Source organism: Rattus rattus, chromosome 8 (assembly GCF_011064425.1).
Source record: "Rattus rattus isolate New Zealand chromosome 8, Rrattus_CSIRO_v1, whole genome shotgun sequence".
Taxonomy (NCBI): Eukaryota; Metazoa; Chordata; class Mammalia; order Rodentia; family Muridae; genus Rattus; species Rattus rattus.
The window spans coordinates 65047225-65067344 of record NC_046161.1 but is presented as its reverse complement, the minus strand read 5'-3'; the positions used below and the strand labels follow the sequence as shown (position 1 = coordinate 65067344).

Below are 20120 nucleotides of genomic sequence, written 5' to 3'. Positions count from 1 at the left end.
TCATTTTGCTGTTCCCAAGTTGAATTAACTAATATTAGTAAGTAAACTGTAGGGCTTAAGGTATAGCTAAGAGGTAAAGTATCTTATTATCATGTTTAAGGGGTATGAGTTTGTTCCCTATATCAATGAAAATAAAGAATTTACATATTGAGGTGAGGGAAAAGAAACACTTATTTAACTGCTAGTGCAAATACAGACTGGTACGGCCACTATGGAAATCAGTGTGGTGGTTCCTCAGGAAGCTGGGAATCAATCTACGTCAAAACCCAGCTATACCACTCAAGCATATACCCAAAGGACTCTACATCCCACTACAGAGATAACTGCTCATCCATGCTCACTGCTGCTCTATCCATAGAAGCTAGAAAGCAGAAGTAGTCTAGATGTCCATCAACTGACAAATGAATAATGAAAATGTAGTACATTACATAATGAAATATTCAGTCATTAAGACGTTTACGTTTTTCGTTTACGTTTTTAATTGTGAAATCTGTAGGTAATCCATACCCCAAAATACAAATGTTGTATATTTTACTCTTACATGTACAAGTTAGCATTTAAGCTCTAAATATATATTCTTCAACTTGAACAACCACAGAAGTTAGGTACTCAGTAAGGGACAAATAGGGAGAGAGGATCTCAATAAAGAGTAAATAGAATATAGTGTTATAAAAGAGACAAAAGGGTTAAGTAGAATGTGAGGATTAAATAAGGAAGGAGCTGGAAGATAAGGGTAAAGAAAGGAATATGGCATAGTACAACTAACATTAAACCACTGAAAAACCATATAGAATCCTACTACTACAAAAGCTTCCTACAATACATTCAAATGAGAGTCACTAAATAATAAGAAGCAATGCTCCAACTAGACATCTTATGCCACCAGTAAAACCTCCAATGCTAGAAATGGGTTGCACCTTGTTGAGTCACTGGCGTAAGGGGCTTTACAGAAATGTCATAGGCTATTGCCAAGGCTATTCTTATTCTCCACAACCTATTGCTGAAGTCAACACTTCTATGAATTATGAGAAGCTTCACTTCCAATGACTAGCATTGATGATACTGGAATGTACTTTGCAGGCTATAGAAGGAGAAAGATAATCATCAATATCACCCAGCTACAAACCCTGTGACCTACAATGGTAACCTCTCTACAAGATAAAGTAGTGCAATATTGGCACATGTATTATTGCAGCAACCAACCACTTTCTGATTGGATTTAAAGCCCATTCAGTGAGATGTAACCCATACCTGGTATTACTAAAGTGGTCAAGAACCTGAGACTAGATAGGTCACAGGCACAAGGGAATAAATAACTAAAACTACTACTACTACTTTGCTAAAGGAAAATGGCAGTAATGACTCAATGACATACTGCTACACCCACAGATCAGACCCTTGTTCAACCATCATCAGAAAGACATCTTCTTGCAGTAGATGGGATTTAACAGAGACCCACAAATGGACAATGCACAGAGCATTCAGTCCTAAATGCTTTATCATCCTAATTGGAATAAGCAAAAAAGATTCTAAGAGCCAGAAGTGATGGAAGAATCCAAAGAAATCGTGTCTTCCAGCCACAACAGGATTGATGCACATATGAATTCACAGTAGCTGTGGTAGCATGAACAAAACCTGTACAAGTTCAAGCCAGATAAGACTGAGAGGGGGGAAGTAGACACAGGGTCTTACCCCTAACCAAGAAACTATCTGAAACTGATACCCACTGACAAAGGGAAAATCTGTTTTCTCCAATGGAGTCTCTCTGGGTGTACTAGCTACACTTGAGGGCAGGCCCCAAACCCAGGAGTAAGGTGGTTAACACAAAATAAAGTCAATGGTATTTTTGTCAACTTCTGTTTCATTTTGCATTGTTTACTCCATTTTTTGTCTTATTAGACTTTTACTTGTTTAGATTTTGTTCTATGGTTTTGAGAGGTTTGTGTTTTTTGTTTCTTCTTCTTACTTTTGTTTCTTGTTTTGTTTTTTTTGTTTTTTTTTTTTGAAAGAGAAAAAGGGAAAAAGATTAGTTGGGTGTGTAGAGATAGAGGGGAGATCTGAAAAGAACTCAGTGAAGAGTAAAATTATGATCAAAATATACTGTATGAAATATTTTTCAATAAAAATGTAAAGAAACTATTTTCCTAACTTCTGTGACCCATTCTTGAAAATTAACTTTAGGAAGAAATTGTAAACACTCCTTATTTGTAAGGAGTTTTCCTGCTCCCTACCAGACTCCTGGCCTGACAGACATGACCACACTCCTCACACAGGAATGTGACTGGTGGTCCTGAAGACCAGGACAGAGTTCTCCACGTTACTGAGGTACCTAGATGGGTCTTAAGGGTTTAGCCAATAACCTTTCCAACCAGGACATTCTTAGTCCACTCTGAGGAAGTGGTATGTAACCATTCCCCATGATGAACAGGCAATAAACAGTATGGATAAGCTTGAACTGTCTCTCTCATCAAGAACCGCCTCGGGGAGCATAGAAAAAGTCTTTATTTATAGAGCCTTGTTAAGTCTCTCACAGAAGGCACCTCCTCACTATTTCCAGCAGAGTCTGGATGTCCAAGAGTCGGGGAATTCCAGCTTCGGCCTCAGTCTATATCCTTTCTCACTCTAGCTGAAGCTTCCAGCCTGGGTTGCATTCTCCCAACCCCTGAGCAGTACATCAACACTTCCACAAGCCCATAACCCAATGGTGGCTTAGGGTAAAATGTAATCTAGTATCTCCCATTTTGCTTACTCAAGTGACATTCCCACAACCCAGCAGCAAGGCAGAAAGTGTGACCACAATAATGATATAGATAACTCTGAATCAGTGAGGTTTCCTTAGTCATAGTCTCTTATAGGAATATAAAAGTAAATAGCATATATAGAACTCCCTTAAAGAAATGCAGGAAAATACAAGTAAACAAATAGAAGCCATTAGAGAGGAAACACAAAAATCCCTGAAAGAATTACAAGAAAACACAATGAAACAGGTGAACAAATTGAAAATGGAAATAGAAACAATAAAGAAATAACAAAGGGAGACAACCCTAGATATAGAAAACCAAAGGAAGAGACAAGGAGTCATAGATACAAGCATCACCAACAGAATACAAGAAATAGAAGAGAGAATTACAGGGGCAGAAGATACCATAGAAAATGTCAACACAACTGTCAAAGATAATGTAAAAGGCAAAAAACTCCTAGCCCAAAACATACAGGAAACCCAGGACACAATGAGAAGATCAAACCTAAGGATAATAGGTATAGAAGAGAGTGAAGACTCCCAAATTAAAGGTCCAGTAAATGTCTTCAACAAAATTATAGAAGAAAATTTCCCTAACTTAAAGAAAGAGATGCCCATAAACATACAAGAAGCCTACAGAACTCCAAATAGATTGGACCAGAAGAGAAATTCCTCCCGTCACATAATAGTCAAAACACCAAATGCACAAAACAAAGAGAGAATATTAAAAGCAGTAAGGGAAAAAGGTCAAGTGACATATAAAGGCAGACCTATAAGAATTACACCAGAATTCTCACCAGAGACTATGAAAGCCAGAAGATCCTGGACAGATGTCATACAGACCCTAAGAGAACACAAATGCCAGCCCAAGTTACTGTATCCAGCAAAACTTTCAATGAACATAGATGGAGAAACCAAGATATTCCATGACAAAACCAAATTTATACAATATCTTTCTATAAATCCAGCCCTACAAAGGATAATAGATGGAAAACTCCAATACAAGGAGTGAAACTACACCATACAGAAAGCAAGAATATAATTTCCTTGCACTGATACCAAAAGAGAGACAAACATAATTCCACCTCTAACAACGAAAATAACAGGAAGCAACAATCACTATTCCTTAATATCTCTTAACATCAATGGACTCAATTCTCCAATAAAAAGACATAGACTACCAGACTGGATACGTAAAGAGGACCAAGCATTTTGCTGCATCAGGAAGCACACCTCAGAGACAAAGACAGACACTACCTCAAAGTAAATGGCTGGAAAACAACTTTCCAAGCAAATAGCTAAAAGAAACAAGCTGGAGTTGCCATTCTAATATCAAATAAATTGACTTTCAACCAAAAGTCATTAAAAAAGAAAAGGAAGGACACTTCATATTCATCAAAGAAAAAAATCCACCAAGATGAACTCTCAATCCTAAATATCTATGCTCCAAATGCAAGGGCACCTACATTCATAAAAGAAACCTTACTAAAGCTCAAAGCACACATTGCACCTCACACGATAATAGTAGCAGATTTCAAGACCCCACTCTCATCAATGGACAGATCATGGAAATAGAAATTAAACAGAGACATAGAGAAACTAACAGAAGTTATGAACCAAATGGATTTAACAGATATTTATAGAACATTCCACCCTAAACAAAAAAATATGCCTTCTTCTAAGCACCTCATGGAACCTTCTCCAAAACTGACCATATAATCTGTCACAAAACAGGCCTCAATAGATACAGAAAGATAGATGTAATCCCATGCATCCTACCAGATCACCACGCACTAAGACTGGTCTTCAATAACAACAGTAATGACAGAAAGCCCACATATACATGGAAGTTTAACAATACTCTACTCAATGACAACTTGGTCAAGGAAGAAATAAAGAAAGAAATTAAAGACTTCTTAGAATTTAATGAAAATGAAGATACAACATTCCTAAACTTATGGGACACAATGAAAACTCATAGCTGTGAGTGCCTGCAAAAAGAAATAGGAGAGAGCATATGTCAGCAGCTTGACAGGACACCTAAAAGCCCTAGAACAAAAAGAAATGAATAAACCCAAGAGGAGTAGAAGGCAGGAAATAATCAAACTCAGAGCTGAAATCAACCAAGTAGAAAGAAAAAGGACTATACAAAGAATCAACAAAACCAGGAGCTGGTTCTTTGAGAAAAATCAACAAGATTGATAAACCCTTAGCCAGACTAACCAGAAGTCACAGAGAGTGTATCCAAATTAACAAAATCAGAAATGAAAAGGGAGACATAACAACAGAATTTGAAGAAATTAAAAAAATCATCAGATCCTACTACAAGAGCCTATACTCAACAAAACTGGAAAATCTGGAGGAAATGGACAATTTTCTAGGCAGATACCAGGTACCAAAGTTAAATCAGGAAAAAATTAACCATCTAAACAACCCCATAACTCCTAAAGAAATAGAAGCAGTTATTAAAAGTCTCCCAACCAAAAAGAGCCCAGGTCCAGATAGGTTCAGTGCAGAATTCTGTGAGACCTTCATAGAAGACCTCATACTAATACTGTCCACTATTCCACAAAATTGAAACAGACAGAGCACTACCAAATTCCTTCTATGAAGCCACAATTACTCTTCTACCTAATCCACACAAAGACTGAACAAAGAAAGTGAACTTCAGACCAATTTCCCTTATTAATATCAACACAAAAATACACAATAAAATTCTTGCAAACTGAATCCAAGAACACATCAAAACGATCATCCATCATGATCAAGTAGGCTTCATCCCAGGGATGCAGGGATGGTTTAATATATGGAAATCCATCAATGTAATCCACTATATAAACAAACTCCAAGATAAGAACCACATGATCATTTCATTAGATGCTGAGAAAGCATTTGACAAAATTCAACACCCCTTCACGATAAAAGTCCTGGAACGATCAGGAATTCAAGGTCCATATCTAAACATAGTAAAAGCAATATACAGCAAACCAGTAGCTAACATTAAACTAAGTGGAAAGAAAATTGAAGCAATCCCACTAAAATCAGGGACTAGACAAGGCTGCCCACTCTCTCCCTACTTATTCAATATAGTACTAGAAGTCCCAGCCAGAGCAATCAGACAGCGAAAGGAGGTCAAAGTGATACAAATTGGAAGGGAAGAAATAAAAATATCACTATTTGCAGATGATATGATAGTGTACTTAAGTGACCCCAAAAGTTCCACCAGAGAACTACTTAACCTGATAAACAACTTCAGCAAAGTGATTGGGTATAAAATTAACTCAAACAAATCAGTAGCCTTCCTCTACTCAAAGGATAAACAGGGTGAGAAAGAAATTAAGGAAATGACGCCCTTCACGATAGTCCCAAATAATATAAAATATCTTGGTGTGACTTTAACCAAGGAAGTAAAAGATCTGTATGACAAGAACTTCAAGTCTCTGAAGAAAGAAATTGAGGAAGATCTCAGAAGATGGAAAGATCTCCCATGCTCATGGACTGGCAGGATTAATATAGTAAAGATGGCCATTTTGCCAAAAGCAATCTACAGAGTCAATGCAATCCCCATCAAAATTCCTACTCAATTCTTTATAGAGATAGAAAGAGCAATCTGCTAATTCATTTGGAATAACAAAAAACCCAGGATAGCAAAAACTATATTCAACAATAAAAGAACTTCTGGAGAAATCACCATCCCTGACTTCAAGCAGTATTACAGAGCAATAGTCATAAAAACTGTATGGTATTGGTACAGAGACAGGCAGATAAATCAGTGGAACTGAATTTAAGACCCAGAAATGAACCCACACATCTCTGGTCACTTGATCTTTGACAAAGGAGCTAAAACCACCCAATGGAAGAAAGATAGCCTTTCCAACAAATGGTGCTGGTTCAACTGGAGGTCAGCATATAGAAGAATGAAATTGGATTCATTCTTATCACCATGTACAAAGCTTAAGTCCAAGTGGATCAAGGACCTCCACATCAAACCAGATACACTCAAACTAATAGAAGAAAAAGTGGGGAAGAGTGTCGAACACATGGGCACTGGGGAAAATTTCCTGAACAAAACACCAATGGCTCATGCTGTAAAATCAAGAATCGACAAATGGGACCTCATAATACTGCAAAGCTTCTGTAATGCAAAAGACAATGTCATCATGACAAAACGGCAACCAACAGACTGGGAAAGGATCTTTACCAATCCTACATCTGATAAAGGGCTAATATCCAAATTATAAAAAGAACTCAAGAAGTTAGACTCCAAAAAGCCAAATGACCTGAAGGATATAAAAGAAATTAAAAAGTAAGGGTTAGCTTGGAGTTCAAAATGACTAGCTGGGGATAGGAAACAGAAGGAGACTGTCTCTTTTACTCTTCTGCACCATCTAGATTTGAAATATATGAACTTATTCCTTACTCAAAAACCTAAATGTAAATTAACATCTTAATGTCCGTGAGTATAGTTCAGTGATAAAGCACTACCTAGCACCACAAGGCCCTCTATTTTAGCCCGGTGACACAAAAAGATACAAAACAAAACATAGACAACCTTAAGATACAACACAATGGGGCTGCAGCAATGGCTTAATGTTTAAGAACACTGGTTGCTTGTCAAGGACACTTAGGTTCAATCCCTAGCACCCACAAGGCAGCTCACAACTATCTGTAACTCCAGTCCAAGGGATCCTCTCTTCTGGCCTCTGAGGGCACAGCCTGAACATGCTAGACAAATAAAACACCTGCACACACAAAATAACCTAAGAACAGGAATAAGAAGAAGAGAAAGAGGAAGTGCTGAGGGTGGAGCGGGGGAGTGGATAAAGAAGAAAAAACACAAGGCACAAGACATGGTAGCTATGTAACACATTTCAGGCTTGAGCTATACAGATAAATGCCATCACAATTGTGCCCCTGCCTTCAAACTATAAAAATCATGAAATAAATAAGAGGACAAGCCCCATCAAGGACTGGTTAGCTCAATGGTGGCAGAGCACTTGTCTATCATGAGTCCAATCCCCAGCAGCAAACCAGGCTGGGAGGGCAGACAGACTACAGGTGATAATACTTGCATGTGGTGGCACATGCCTTTAATCCCAGCACTTGGGAGGCACATCAAGAGGATCTGTGATATCAAGGCCAGCCTGATCTACATACAAAGATATAGGCCAGCCTGTGCTACACAGTAAGACCATATCAGAAAAAGAGAGTGTGTGATAGTGAGGAGAAGATGGAAGGGGGAAGAAAGAGAAAAGGAAACAGAAAAAGCAAACAGGAAGAAAGAGAAAGGGAAGAACAAAGGTGATGAAACTAGAAGAGAAGTTTACTGCATATGTAATATAACCATGTTCAAGAATTAGAACATTGGCTCTCAATCTTCTGGATGCTGTGATCCTTTAATATAGTTCCTCATGTTATGGTGACCCCCAACCACAAAGTTACTTTGTTGCTACTTCACAAGTATAATTTTGCTGTTATAAATTGTAATGTAAATATCTGATATGTAGGATATCTGATATGCGACCCCCGAGGTGTCCCAATCCATGGGTCGAGAACCACTGAATTAGAGAGAGCATATTAGCATTATTAAAAAACAAACAACAGGGGTTGGGGATTTAGCTCAGTGGTAGAGTGCTTGCCTAGGAAGCGCAAGGCCCTGGATTCGGTCCCCAGCTCGAAAAAAAAAAAAAAAAAAAAAACAGGAAGCAACACTGGGGGCTGAGATGTATCCTGGAAGCTCTGGTTGGTTGGCACTGTTGTTCATATGGGGTCTCGAGCCCCTTCAAGCTCTTTCAGTCCTTTCTCTGATTCCTTCAATGGGGGTCCCATTCTCATTTCAGTGGTTTGCTGCTGGCATTCGCCTATGTATTTGCCATATTCTAGCTGTGTCTCTCAGGAAAGATCTACATCTGGTTCCTGTTAGCCTGCACTTCTTTGCTTCATCCATCTTATCTAGTTCGGAACATCACCCATTTTTAATTCACTCCCAGGTCAGCATCATAAATGCTACAACCCTCCAGGGACTAAGCCACTATCCAAAGACTATACATGGACTGACCCTGGGCTCCAATCTCATAGGTAGCAATGAATAGCCTAGTAAGAGCACCAGTGGAAGGGAAGCCCTTGGTCCTGCCAAGACTGAACCCCCAAGTAAACGTGATTGTTGGGGGGAGGGCAGTAATGGGGGGAGGATGGGGAGGGGAACACCCATAGAGAAGGGAGGGGGAGGGTTAGGGGTATGTTGGCCAGGAAACTGGGAAAGGGAATAACAATCGAAATGTAAATAAGAAATACCCAAGTTAATAAAGATGAAAAAAAAAATGCTACAACCCTAAGATGAACATCTTACCCTCTGTACAAAAGCATTTTTAAAGTGCTTGGGAGTAAATTCAACAAAAGATGTATCATATCTCTATACTGAAAACTATTTAGAAAAAAAAAAAACATTCAAAGAAACTAGAGAAGACTTAAATAAATGGAGGTATCAGATTCAGGATATGAAGACTCCATAGTGTTGTTGGGCTGGGTGTACAGTGTGGTAGAATATATGCTTAGCATGCAGTGTGCTTAGGACATGAAGTCCTGAGTATCAAGACTTAACACTCCTTCCAAAAAGCTATTAACTTTCCAAATTATCTAAAGATATGCCAGTCTCCTTCAAAATAGCAAGTTTTTCTATAGACACTGACAAGGCAGCTCTAACATGATGGAAATGCAAAGGACCTAGACCAGCAAAGCAACTCTGAAAAGAAAACTGAAGGCCATAACCTCCCCAAACCAACTGGGACCAGGTATGGGACACATAAACCTATGGGAAATATTTCTCATTTAAACCACACAGCATTCAAGAGACATCTCCAGATGTTCATTTTCTCTGTCCGCTTATAAAGATGCTTGAGATAGTCGCTCAATCTATATTTTCTTTCTATTACTAGAAAGTGGGAGTGAATATGGGCAATACACATGATGTCCACATGTAAAGGTTTTAACAGAAACATTGTTTTACATGCTAATTTAAGAATAAAATAAAAAGGTAAGTTGTCAATGTGAACATCAAATATTATAAGTGAGTTATAAAGTTTGCTTTCACTAGTATACTTTTATTACATTTCATACCATTTACTTGTGTGTGTACATGCGTGAGTTCTGTTCTCTCCTTGAATCATGTGGGTCCCAGAGATTGAACTCAGGCCATCAGGCTTAGCAGCAAGTACATTTACTGAGCCCTTCACTAGTGCACTAGCATAGTTTTTTAAAAGAGAAAAGTTGTTTTTCTTCAAATCACCTTTTAGAAGCTCAACATGCATCACACTGACGTACATAAAGAATAAGCAGAACAGTTTTACAGAAGTACAAGACAGAGTCAGCTCCGTGCACCCCAAGCATCATCCACAAGTTCTAGGGCTCTAGAGACTGGAAACAAAGGCAAAAAATACCACAAATTAAGCAGAAAATGTAAGTTTAATAATTTCACAAGTCAGAGAAGAGTAACATGAATATCGCACAAATAAAACCAGAGTCTGAGTCTAAACCAGCCATCTTTATTTAGCCAGCCAATGACCTCCTCACCATACCAAGTTATAGTTTCCCTGCTTAGGATGTACAAGGAATCACAATTGGCAAAATATAGACCTTCTATTAAAACCAAAATCAAAGGACTGAATGAAAAAGCATAACCAATAGTGAGAAATTCGAAATGGATGTGTAAATAATGGGAACCTAAAAGAAGCAGATCAAAGAAGTAAAATAGGCTGTATACTCTGTCTTAGGATGCCCTCCAATGTCAGTCTGGGCAAAATGACCAATGTCAGCAATCAGGCATTCCCACTGGTGCAACATGTGCGGTACATAAAAGGTTCCAGCCACCCCACATATCTCTCTCTCTCTCTCTCTCTCTCTCTCTCTCTCTCTCTCTCTCTCTCTCTCTCCCCCCCCCCCCCAAGCTCTTTGTAAAACTGGGAGTCAACTACATAGATAGAACCCTTTACCAGAACCATGCAAAATATGTTTTTACTTCATTTGGTAAGAAGAAATTATCCAAATCAAAAGTAACTGGATCCCTGCAATCACCACAGAATTAATAGAGATAGTTCTTCATAGTCTGGCCCATTAGGCATACACAATCTGTTGAGTTTGATCCATTTAAAAAGAAAAGGCTAGGCGCAGCAATGGGAAACAGAGACAGGAAAATCCCTTGGGCTCCTTGGTCAACAAGCTTAGCCCACTTGGCAAGTTGCAGACCAGTGAATAACATGCCTCAAAAAAAGAAAAAGATAGGCTATACCTGAGAACCAACATCCAAGGTTGTCTTCTCACCTCCACATTCATATTCACAAACATGGATGTACAAATGTACACACACACACACACACACACACACACACACACACACACACACACACACACACACACACACACAAGTATAGCCCTCATAAGAGCAAGGTAAGAAGATTACACTTGTTCAAGGGCAACCTGAACTACAAGGTAACAGACCAGCTTATGCTAGTGAAATCCAGGCTAGTCTGAGCTACACAGTGAAACTTAAATAAAACAGCACATAGGAGCAGAGGAAGGAGGACTGCTATTAGTGCAAGGCCAGACCTTGTTTCTTATATATATAAAGCTGCAGAAATGACTCAACAGCTAAGGGCTCGTACAACACAAATCTTACTAAGACCTGAATTTGATCTTCAAAACCCATGTAAAGGTGAAAGGAAAGAACCAACTCCATAAGAGTCGTCCTCCTACCTTCATATGCATATGCAGAAGCGTACACAGGCACACAGGCACACAGACAGACAGACAGACAGACAGACACACACACACACACACACACACACACACACAAAGAGTACATAAATAAATGCTTTTGAAGGGATGGGTTTTTCACACAAAGCCCAAAACACATCCAAACTAATCTATAGAGATATTACATCACAGAATACAGAACTGCAGAACCAAGACATAAATGAGATTAAACTTGCACTTTACAAACCGCGTCAATTAAATTCCTCAGGAGATTATTGTACATTGGTATTATAGACACCTAAAATGCATGGTAGTCAAACCACAAACATGATAGTTAAGACAGGACTGTATGGCAGTTATAGCAGGATAAAATATGTCACTGGCTAGTATTTAAAAGGAAAAGAGAAAAACAGTTTCTGGTACATTATATACTATTTCATGAAGACAAAGTTGGAGAAGCAAAAATTATCTGAAATTATTACCAAAAAATCTATGTCTTAGAATAAGATACATCTGCCCTTTCTGCATATTCTAGACATTTCCATATTCCTTCCTTCCTTCTTCCTCTCTCCCTCTGTCCCTTCCTTTCCCTTATTATGACCACATGTAAAAACCTAAGGAAGATTCAGGTTCTACCTCAAGTTCACAAGGGAAGACATATATAGGTGGACCAAAAAATAAAATAATCAAAAGAAGAAAAAGTCATAATTGAAATAAATACAGCACTAACTAAGCAATCTCATTTATTTAAATGAAGCCATTTCAGAAATCCAGAAAATTTATTATTCTAAGCAAATTGTCTGTGATGTATTTTACCTTAGTGCCTAATTGATAAATTCTTTTAAAACACCTTCTCCAACAGCTATAGTACTGGCTCGAGTAACACTTTTGACAAACTTTCAACTCTATTTCAAGAACAATACCTTTTTGTAGAATTCTTAATTTTGCACTTAGGCACAGTAGCTCGAGCCTGTAATTCCTGTACTCTGGAGGAGAATTGCCACAAGCTCAAGGCCAGCACAGTCTATATCATCAGTTCTAGGCTATCCTGAGATGTAGAGTGAGACATGGGCTGGGTATATACCTCAGTTGGTAGAGTGTTTGCCTAGCATGCACGAAGACCTCAATTCAAGCCCCAACACTGCATAAACCAGGTATGGTAGTACACCCCTGTAATCCCAACAATGGAAAGATGGAGGCAGGAAGATCAGAAGCTGATGGTCATCTTTGGCTATGAAGCCAAGTTCAACCAAGACCAGCCTAACATATATATTTCTCCCCTGCCTCAAGGGAGAAAGGGAAAGAAAAAAAAAAAAAAAAACAAACGTTAGGCTTGAAAAAAAACTGCACTCAAACACACTCACACACATATAGTATTTTATTTTGGTTTGGTTTTTGGGAACAGGGACTTTCTACACAGCCCTGGCTGTGCTGAAACTCACTATATAGACCATACTGGCCTCAAACTCAGAGACCTACCTACCACTGCCTTCTGAGTACTGAGATTAAAAGAGTGCACCACGTGCCTATGTCTGACCTAAAAAAAACAAAAAAAAACAAAAAAAACAAAAAAAAACCTTAATATTAAGCAAAGTTGAAAGTTTGTTCATATGCTTAGTTATAAAAAGGACTTTAATAACTGGAATACTTCTAAAAAGTCAAATCATAATTGTCTAATCATAATGCAGGTTTTCAAATAAGATAAATAAACTTTTGAACATGCTTGGCCCATGGGAAGTAATACTGTTATGAGGTATGACCTTATTGGAGGAGATGTGGCCTTGTTAGAGGAAGTGTGTCACTTTTCTGGAGGTACAACTTTGAGGTCTCATATATAATGCTCAAGCTCCACCAAGAGCCTCCTCCTTGTTGCCTACAGAAGATAGACTCCTCCTGACTGTAGGATCAAGATGTAGAACTCTCCTCTTCCAGTACCTTATCTGCATGGATGCTGTCATGCTCCCCATCATGATGATAATGGACTGGACCTCTAAAACTGAAAGCCAGCCCCAATTAAATGTTGTTCTTTATAAAAGTTGTCTTGATCATAATGTGTCTTTACAGCAATGGAAACCCTGTGCAATAGAAAATACTGTGCAAGCATAATTGTTATGTACGTGAGCTAACTATGCTGTATTCAACATATTCCATAATTGATTAAGTAAATTTACCCAAGAAACTGGGCCCTGGTTTGCAATTAAGATAAATAAACTTATTGATATCTTTATAAGGCTGAAAAAAATAGGTAAGTAACCTAGCCACAAGGCATATAACAATCAACGTTTAGAGATGTGGCTACAGTTAAGGGTAACCCAAAGTCTTCATTATAGTGTACTCACTATCAAATACAAATATATAAAAGATCATTTATAAAAGTTAAATGCAAGTTACTCTTTATCCCCAAATTGGTAATCTGTACATAGATGCTTATCCTATTAGATATATTATGATATACTTAGCTAGCATTTCAATTTGTTCTTTTAGACAGGATCTTGCTATGTAGAATACATTGTTCTAGAACATGAGATCCTCCTTCTTGACTCTCTCAAGTATAGGGAATAGATATAGTCATGTACCATCACACCTGGTTTTACCATTTCTTACAAATCAGAGGAAATACATCTGTAAGAAATCTATGACTTCATTACTTGCATTTCCTACTTCAAAGAAAGGGAGAAGTTACACTATCAAACCATCACAGTAAGCTTCCACAGTACTGCATCTCTAAAACACCACAGCAAGTTTGACTTCACAATGACTTCTGCACACCCTACCATGCCTATCAGCTCTGTGTGTATGTTCCTATCATCCAGGGCTTAAAAGAGGTCATTTTTAACCAACAATCAAATTATTTTGTGGATGACTGCATACCTGCATAGTTGCTCATTCTGACTCACACACATAAAAGAACTAGAGATTTGGTTTGTCAAATATAAAATATGTAATTTACATAATAAAATCTACCTATACAACAATGTGGCATCCAAAACAAAGTCAACTACTAAAATCTCATCCTCTGCTAGTGAGGAATACACTAACATGTATTCGGGAACACAGTAGTAAGTTTATTTGGAGAGGTTACTAAAGTTAGAAAAGCTAATGATATTATTATTTTATGGTACTAATAAAGAATGGATGATTCTTAATAATACCTAAAACTAAGAGTCATAAAATTTTATTTAGTGGGGTAAACTACTAGCCCTAAATTTTTAATATTAAAAAATCTTTAAATTAATCTTTTGATTAATCTATTAACATCTTTCCAAAAACACCTAGAAGAGATATGAAATATACTGAGCAATTCTAAAGAACACAGTGCTCGCCTGTGAGGAAGAAAATAGCACATACACAGAAAGGAAGCAGGGCTAAAGAGGGCTCAGTGTTTAACAGCAATGGCTGCTCTTGAAGAGAAGCTGACCAGTTCCTAGCACCCACAGTCCCATTACCCACATCTGTAACTCCAGTCTGGGGAATTCGACACCCAATTTTGGCCTCCATAGGTACCAGGCACATATATGGTGCACAAACATAAAAGGTAGGCCAAACACCCATATGCATAAAATAATCTTTAAAAGAAAAGTAGGCAAGACATTAATGCATGGATAAAAGGAGAGCACAAATCAAATGTCAACGAAACTGCACATTAAAAGATCAGAATGTGAGATAACATGCATATTGTATGTGCACCCTAGATACTCAGAAGACCATTCTGGATGAAAAAAACAAAACAAAATACTTGAAGCTAGCCTAGACTAATAGGCTATGACTAATTTACAGAAAAAACTCAAAGGCAAACTTAAAAATTTGGCTAAAACTTGTGAATTGAAGGTTTCAAAACATATGTTAAATGACATAAAAAGAAAACATTTAGGTGCTCAGTGGTAGTGTTTGTCAACAACTGCAAGGCTCTGGGACCTAAATCCAGGACTGCAAAAAAAAAAAAAAAAAACTACTGATAACAGTTTGGAAGGTTAGGAATCTACTACGAAGTAGGTCTTAAGGTTATACCAGTACAGTAGTTCAAAATGTAATTATAGCAAGCAATATGGAGTGCCTGACCAAGAACACAAAAGGGGTTTGGGGGAGACTGCAGGTTTTAGTCATCTAGGTCTGGTTAAAATTCTGTGTAAGTTATTTAACTTCCCTGAGTCTGTTTCCTCGGCTTATAGACAGTTACCTTTATCTAAGTGTGTATTGGTTATTTTAACTGTCAACTTGACACAACTAAGAACAACACCTCAGAGGAGAGCCTCAATTATGAAATGGCTAACTGAGATTGGCCTGTGGGTATATCTGTGGGGAACTGTGTGGATTATTAACAACATAACAGAACCCACCCCACTGTGGGAGATACCACAGGTGCTTCTGAACTGTCTAAGAAAGGTAGCTGAGTGTAAGCCAGCCTGCAAGCCACCTAGCAAGCAGCACCCATCATGAGTCCAGCTGTACTTCTTGCTATAAAGCAGAGCTCCTTGGCTGGAGGCAAGGATATGTGGCCTAGCAACCAAGCCTCCTGGCCCTCAGCAATAGACTGGACCTGGAGCCGTAAGCTAAAATAAACCTTTCCTCCCTTCAGTTGCTTTTGGTCAGAGTTTTTATTACAGGGAGGGGAAAGCAAACTAAACAGTGCTAAGAAGACAAATAATAAAATGCACATAAAGGGCTTTTGAATGACAGCAGATAAAGGCAATTTCTGTGGAAGCCTGACAACCTGATGCCTGGACCCCACATAAAGGTGGAAGGAGAGAAACACCGCAAAGTTGCCTTCTTACCACTGCATGTATACCACCATGTCATGTATACACCCACAGATACCTAACCATAATAATATTTTTTTCAAGAAAATGCAAGTAAAACACTAAGAGTAGAACAGTTATTTAATAATTAATTTTCTCTTTCTCTCTTAGCTCTTCCTGTATCCCTTCACAATTCTGTTTCTGAATTGAACAGGACAGCAGATAATCTGCTATGGTTGTTATTACAGAACTAATAAAATTAAGTTAATAAAAGATTAAGTGACCTATTCAATAGAAAACAGTTAGCCATTTTGTCTGTTGGTACCAGAAAAGATACATTAAACACAAAATATACAAAAAGTGGAAAGCCACGCACAAGATCACTTTTAAAAGACATACCATTCTATTATCAAATCTGACTCACTATACACAGAGCCTGAAGGGCTACTTATACTTAGAAAGCATGTTGCTGATATGGCTATCTGGTATGAGTTAGCTGAAACATAATTGACACCCAACATCTGAAGGACTATGAGTTGGCATGAAATGGCTATCACTAGATTAAAAAAAAAAAAAAAAAGAGTGATGACATCTGTTATATAACTATTCCTAGCAGAGTGCCACTTTTATGTGATATATGGCCTTAAAATCAAAAGTGAATGCCTTCTCTTTTAACAACCTGTGTGTATCTGCCACTGTCCCTATCTCTGTATGGACTGGTACACGTGTATATGCATGCATATCTGTGTCCCATGTGCAATCTGTTCCTGGGCACTTGCCAGCATTCCCCTGCCTACCTAATCACTGTACACTAGTGATTCAAGTACATCTTACCTGCCTATGGCTCCTCATGTTTTCTGCAACCTCCTACCCTCCTGTGACATCCTCTACAAACATCCAAGCTTAGACCTTACATTCACAATTCAAAACCATTTACATGTGACTTCAATACATAAAAGGGCAATCCATTTTTAAAGATGGCATTTTTTAATGTATATACCAAAGTCCAGTATGAAAGAATTTGGTATATTCATTGAAGATGAATCTTCAATCAGGAAACTTCCCACTAGGGAAAAAAGTTGCTTCCATTAGCAGACTGCATCAAAAGACTTCAGATACTGAGAGCAATGAATTTACTCACCTTCCATGAGCATGGAAATCTAGAAGTAAAAACTGGTCCTCGTGTGAGACTGCTCGTTTGGCACGCTGGTGTTTTTGGTGTAATGAATCCACATTGTAAGATAATCCTTCATAATGTCTAATATATTTATTTAAAGGATTTCCATACTGACCTATAAAAACAAGCACACAGGTAACAGTCTGAATTAATACCAACTTGAAGGCTCTTTCTAGTTCTAACTTATTAGTCCTAACTCATCCATTATTTTCAATACCTATGAATGAGTATATACCAAATGCCTCATTAATCCTGACTACTATGATGAATCTCCTAGGAACATAATTTTCACACACTTTTAAAGTTATTATAAGAGTGACATTAGCTGGATGTGATGGTAAATACATTTAATCCCAATACTTGGGAGGCAAAGGCAAAAGGACCTCTCTGAGTCAGCCTGATCTACATAGTGAGTTCAAGGATAGCAAGGGCTCTGAAGAGAAATCCTGTCTCAAACAAACAAACAAACAAACAAACAAACAAGAATTTATCAGAAGGATGACATTAACCATAAACAAAAGCTTTCGCATTTGCTGTAGGCTGTCTTAGATATGCTTTACCAGGTTGAACAAATTTTCATTAATCACATTTTTGCTGATAGAAATTATCACCATAGAAGCCAATTTTGTCACCTGGTCCACTCAGTAACTATCAATATTATCAGAGTAAAAGATGAGTGAAATAGTCTGTCTTCAATTTTCTAGATAAATTAAAAGAAAATAAGTTATCATTTCCCCCTTCAAGTTTGGTCAAAATTAATCAATGCAATCACCTTACTGTTTTGTAGAAACATATTAACTACAATCTCATTTTATAAATAGACTAAAAGGCTGGGCATAGTTGTGCACACCTTTAATACTACCACTCAGAAGAAAGAGATCCGTGGATCTTTCCGCAAGGTAGAAACCAAGCTGGTCTACAAAACAAGTACCAGAACAGCCAGAGTGGCATTGCATAGTGAGACCCTGACTCAAACAACAACAAACTAATATCAAAAAAAGAAAAAAAGCTAGTTCTGGGTGAACTTCATAGGCATTCAGTACTATAAATGAATGTTCTCTCAGTACTACCTCAGAGATAACTCACAAATTCTGTTATATTCCATTTCTATTTTCACTCTCCCTCATTATTTCTAATTTACTCCTTGATCCATACGCCATTTTAAACACTAATGATATTTAATTTCTAAATTCTGAATATTTTCAACTATATTTTGATTATTTAAGTTATTGTCATGAGCCTCATAAATGCTAGGCAAGCACTCTACCACTGAGTACATCTCAGAACCTATTTCTATTATTGCCTAACTTAATTCTTAAATAGCCAAAGAATATGGGTTGTGTAATATCCTTTCAAATGCACTTAAATTCCTTTCATAACCCAGAATAAAAATCTCTCCTGAGAAATGTTACATGTGCACTTAAATATAAACTTGCATAATCATATTAGAGCAAAACCACAAAAGAAACAAAATAAAAGGGGGAAAAATCAACCCAAGATGAAAACGAACATATGAAAATAATTTGAAACAAACCAGAATCAGTCTTTGAGGAGATTAAGGAATTCTTGCTACTTTTCTTTAGTACTATGGTTACAAAACAGAAGGTCTTGAATTTTCAAAGACAGTTTTTTGAAGTATTTTAAGAGTTAATTGGCATGATATCCATAACTTACAGTAAAATGATTCCAGAAAAAAGAAAAAGATGCAAATTGTTAAGTCAATATCCAGTTCTGGATAGGATGAAATAAAGACAAATAGAATTCAACCAACCACCCTAACAATTAGAAACCTGACAAAGCAACAAACGAGGTGAGATCTTTTCCACATGCCTACAATTTCCAAGAAACAACCTAAAAACAGCTGAGTTCAGGGAAGCCAAACATTTAAGATCTGTGGGACACAGTTGCCAGGAGGAAGAGAGTTGTAATACTTGAAGTGTTTGATGAGTAGAATGTAAAAGAATAAATTTTCCCACCACAAAAAATAAGAAACACAGGAGAAGAGGAGAATAATTCTTCTTGGATTTTTTTTTTCATTTTTTGTTTTGAAACAGGATCTCTCTATGTAGCCTTGGTTGCCCTGCAACTATGTAGCCTAGGTTAATTCTGAACTAACAGAGATCTACCTGTATCTGCCTCTTGAGTGCTGGGGTCAAAGGTATGTACTACTAAGCCCAGCCAGAACACATCTAACACAGGACTGGTAAGTATTCATATTCATATCACCAAGAAAGAAAGTCCTAAAAGTGTATAAAGCACTGGGTATAACCCTCAGATAAGTAACACCTTAGTAATGGGGTACAAGTAGCCATAGACAAATAGCTGTTCTATATCTATTAACAAAGCTTAAATAAACATGGCCTTCCAAATTTAAATAACAAATTAGATTTAACTGATTCCAAGTAGCTTAACTGTCAGAAAAGTCTAAATATATTTAAAAATAAAATGAAACCCCTCCAAATATAAAAATAGAAATTTCTTTATCCAACAATTACCATGCATATACGTGTGTGTGTGTGTGTGTGTGTGTGTGTGTGTGTGTGTGTGTGTGTATAACACGCTATATATAGAACCATAACTAGAACAAAAATTTGTCCTTAGTAATAGAGTACTAGAGATGATGAAGTTTGCAGATGAGGTTGTAAAAGCAGTTACTAAAACTAAGCCACCCATAAGTCCAGTTGGGGGATGACTGCCTTTAACCCTAGCACTTGAGAGG

At 37.5% G+C, this 20120-nt stretch overlaps 1 protein-coding gene across 1 annotated transcript in view; it reads right to left on the bottom strand.

Moving 5' to 3' along the window:
• Adam10 (ADAM metallopeptidase domain 10) overlaps positions 1–20120 on the bottom strand; it is a 111954-nt gene that overhangs the window by 64878 nt on the left and 26956 nt on the right. Inside the window, exon 2 of the mRNA XM_032911186.1 lies at positions 17366–17516. Coding sequence (XP_032767077.1) covers positions 17366–17516 — 151 coding nt within the window. The remainder of the gene's footprint in view (positions 1–17365; positions 17517–20120) is intronic.